At 44.1% G+C, this 3,693-nt stretch overlaps 1 protein-coding gene across 1 annotated transcript; it reads right to left on the reverse strand.

Annotated features, from left to right (window-relative positions):
- Window positions 1-402: 402 nt before the first annotated feature.
- ZNF474 (zinc finger protein 474) lies at window positions 403-2,647 on the reverse strand. Its single transcript, XM_031020577.2, has one exon. It carries the CDS (start codon window positions 2,372-2,374, stop codon window positions 1,322-1,324), a length of 1,053 nt encoding a protein of 350 aa, XP_030876437.2. The 5' UTR covers window positions 2,375-2,647; the 3' UTR covers window positions 403-1,321.
- Window positions 2,648-3,693: the final 1,046 nt, after the last annotated feature.

Here is a 3,693-nt window from a genome sequence, read left to right on the forward strand (position 1 = left end):
ATGTTCATCGGAAAACTTGCCCAGCTTCTCTTAGTCTGACTCTTGGGCTTTATGGTCATTGTCTTGGAATCTACTTGGAATCTACTTAACCAGTAAGTTTCTAATCATTTCATTTTAAACATGAAAGTGTTTAACTAGAAGGTTGCCAACGTATGCAATAAAAAAGTAAGGAAGAAAAGTTGCAGTAAAAATAAAGGCTGCTTCCCGCCCCCGCAATCCCCAGTCCTTCTGGTTTAATCTTTAAGAATAGCTTGGATAACCTCAGTTTCCCCCAAGCAATCCATTAAAAGACAGGGGTGCCTGGCTGGCTCAGTCAGTAAAGAATGTGACTCTTGATCTTGGGCTCATGAGTTGGAGCCCCACATTGGGTGTGGAGCCTACTTAAAAAAAAAAAAAAAAAAAAGAACTATTCCCTACAGGTGGGAGGCTTTGGGTAGCAAACTATAGAGAAAAGATTAACCCGGGCTTAATGGCAGGACAAAGCACACGGACCACGTCTTGTGGGGAGCCACCCTCAATAAGCGTTCTTCCCCAGTTGTGGTTGATGGTGAACCTTCAGGTAAACAATACTTCAGCATACAGGTTGGGGAGCCACGGCGTAATGCTTATTCCCAAGTGCCCAAGTGGGGAGCAAAGCCTGCTGTCCAGCCCAAACACAGGCCACTGAGCAAGTGGGAACTGAGCACTTTCCGGAACCACGAACCCACACCTCGTCGCTTTGGAGTGCACCCTGGGGTTAATCGCCCACGTATCAGAATCACAGAAGTGTTAAAAGAAAACATGCTGTCTTTGAGGAGCGCGTCTATTTCTGCGAATGCTTCAGTGCCTAATTGCTGCTAAAGTCATTTGGGGTTTTTGACACAGATTCTATTTTAGTAAGATAAACTCAGCATAACCCGGTGTTGCCAAAAATGAATTCCTAAGGTAGATGACTAAAATAAACCGGTAATAAATATTGGCTGTTGGAATGGGAATTATATCTCTGCAATGTAGACACAGCATTAATGACTCATTTTTCCAAAGAACAGTCTCTCCCAAGGATTACTGGGATGAGGAATCAGGGAAGAAGGACGTCCATCTCTCTTTCTTTTAGGCGGCAGAGTGTAAGAGGACTATAAACCCACCAGGCAGGGATGTTCTTATATCGACTTGGCCGACCGAGATACAGGGTCCGACAGCGGTCAACTTGGACAGGATGCACTGAGGCAGACATAAGGCACTGAAAGAAACCAACCTAGGGGTTGAGGCAGCTGATTCTGGGGATAGTTTTCTCTCATTCCCCCGGGGGGTGGAACGTACCCATGGGTCTACCCAATGCATCTCATGTGGCATGAATTACCTTATCAGTCACCATGGGGGCTGCCATGTTCCTTTGCTGCTTGGAATTAGTGGACTCTTTTAGGTCACCTTTACTTCCTAAGGTCAAATTCTGAATTCTTGGCCCACGAGGTTGAGCTTTACAGCTTCTCTGGTGTACCAGAAGGCGTTCTGGGGCAAAGGTCCGGCCGCAGTTTGCACAGGGCTCCGGCTGAGCTTGACTTGGCCCCTCTTGGTTGGACCGTCCAGTGGGAAGCGGCTGAGGCTTCTGTGGGAGTGGTCCGCGGAGCTCCCTGGGGAGCCGGTCATTTTTTGTTTTCCACTTTTCCAGGCATTTGGGCTCATGAATGGGAAGGGACAGAGTGCCAAACTCCCTACCACAAATGTAGCAGATGAGAGTCTTTGGTCGGGCTGGGATGCCCCCAGCAGCCTTCCTGGGACCAGTACGATCGTCAGAACTGCTGGGGGTTGGTGCTCCGGGCCCGTCACCCTTGGGCTTGCAGCTTCTCTGGTGCACCGGAAGCCGATCTGGTAAGAACGTGCGGCCACAGGATTCACAGGGCAGCAGCTGAGACCGGGAACTCTGGAGCGCTGCTTCGTTCACTGCCTGCAGATTGTAGGACCCACTGCCCCCAAGAGGCTGTGGCTTGGAGGGTTCTGGCCTCCTCAGGTGCTTGGGCAACTTGCTGTTTTCAACCTGCCACTTCTCCAAGCACTGGGGTTCATGAATGGCAATTGACTGGGACCCAAATTCTCGGCCACAGATATAGCACACCCGGAATCCAGGCCTGCGGGAGGGGACCACGGGGGGGCTGGGCTGACTTCCCGACATAATTCTCCTACTGGACTGTTTTGAGAGTATCACCGTTCCAGGTCTCGTTTTCTGAGGTCCTGTCCTTATTTTTCCAACACGACTGACATGCTCTGTGTCTGGCAAAAGCCTAGAATGGGAGTCACCACATAGAATGGCCTGGTTGATAAGGAAGGTGGGCTCTTTAGAATGGTGGAAACTCTGCTGCAATTTGTTGCAAACCCTTCTCTCCTTTCCTGTTTCCATTAAGGAGCAAGTCTTTCTGTAGGCTTGCTCTGATTTCAGGCCAGACTCATTTTGGGATTCTGCTCAGAGTGAAGGTTAGTCAGGTTGGCTGTCCTGGGGTTCCACATTGTTGCCAACTCCTTAGACTCAAGGACCATGACTCAGAGCTTCATTGCAGGGCAGCGGTCTGGAATGCTGGAAAGTCCTCATTAAACCTCAGATGCCTCCAAGATCTGTGGGGGAAACATAAATCAAGAACTCATTACACACATACACACACACACATCCACACCCCTCTTAGATTGTAAGTTGATAAACAGCAGTAATTTTTTTTTTTTTTTAACCTAGTATCCTCTTTGGCTAGATAGCACATAAGATTTGTTCAGTAAATGTTGAAATAAATTTGAAGAAAATTTCCACTATGAATTGCACTATTACTGTATTGAAAGTACTGTTCTGAGCAAAGGAAGATCAACAATTACAGTATGTCAGAGACACACACGGCACAAACCGACAGAGGCATGATGGTGAGACCCCGGAAGACAGAACTAAGACCTGCGACAATTAAATTAATGAAACTGCAGATAATATAGAAAGATCTTTTCCACTCCCTTAGGGATTCTTAGCTTTTTAGTGCCGTGGATCCTTTCGGCAGTTTCTCTGAAGCCTATGGTTTTAAAGGCAAAAAACAAAAATCTTACTATCGCAAGTGAAACTAATTTTATTGAAATAATTGATCAAATATCTTTGGTCATAATATATATTTTATTTGAGATATAGTAATAGGCCACACTTAATGAATGCCCATTAGCCTAAGGTTAAGAACCCCTGCAGAAGGAATTCAGTAGTGAATATTATGAGTATTATCAGGAAAACCCACAGAGGGGGTAAACTTCTTATAACCTACCATGTATCCACTTTTCTTTATTATGGGAATGGAGTGTGAATAAATTGTGGCCACAGATGTCAAGCCAAGAATGCAACCCTGGCCTCTACCCTTCCTGGTAAATTATCTGTAGATCTTCCCGGGGATGAAGATGCTCAGATTTTGCTTGATGTTCTTTATATTCTTTATATAGCTATTGTGCTTAATTCCTTGTATTATCTCTCTTATCTGTATCTATATCTATACAGATAGTATAGATACTAGTTAAATATTAGATAAGACAGATAATATACAATTAGATACATATTATCTATTTATATATTATAGTTATATATTACATATTATTATATATAATATATAATAACTATAATATGGAAGATAGATAATATAATTTGTTATCTATAAATATACTTTATATTTGTATATTATAGATTATTATATTATATATTATATT

The sequence above is a fragment of the Leptonychotes weddellii genome, chromosome 7 (assembly GCF_054177405.1).
Source record: "Leptonychotes weddellii isolate Sample4059 chromosome 7, ASM5417740v2, whole genome shotgun sequence".
Lineage (NCBI taxonomy): Eukaryota > Metazoa > Chordata > Mammalia > Carnivora > Phocidae > Leptonychotes > Leptonychotes weddellii.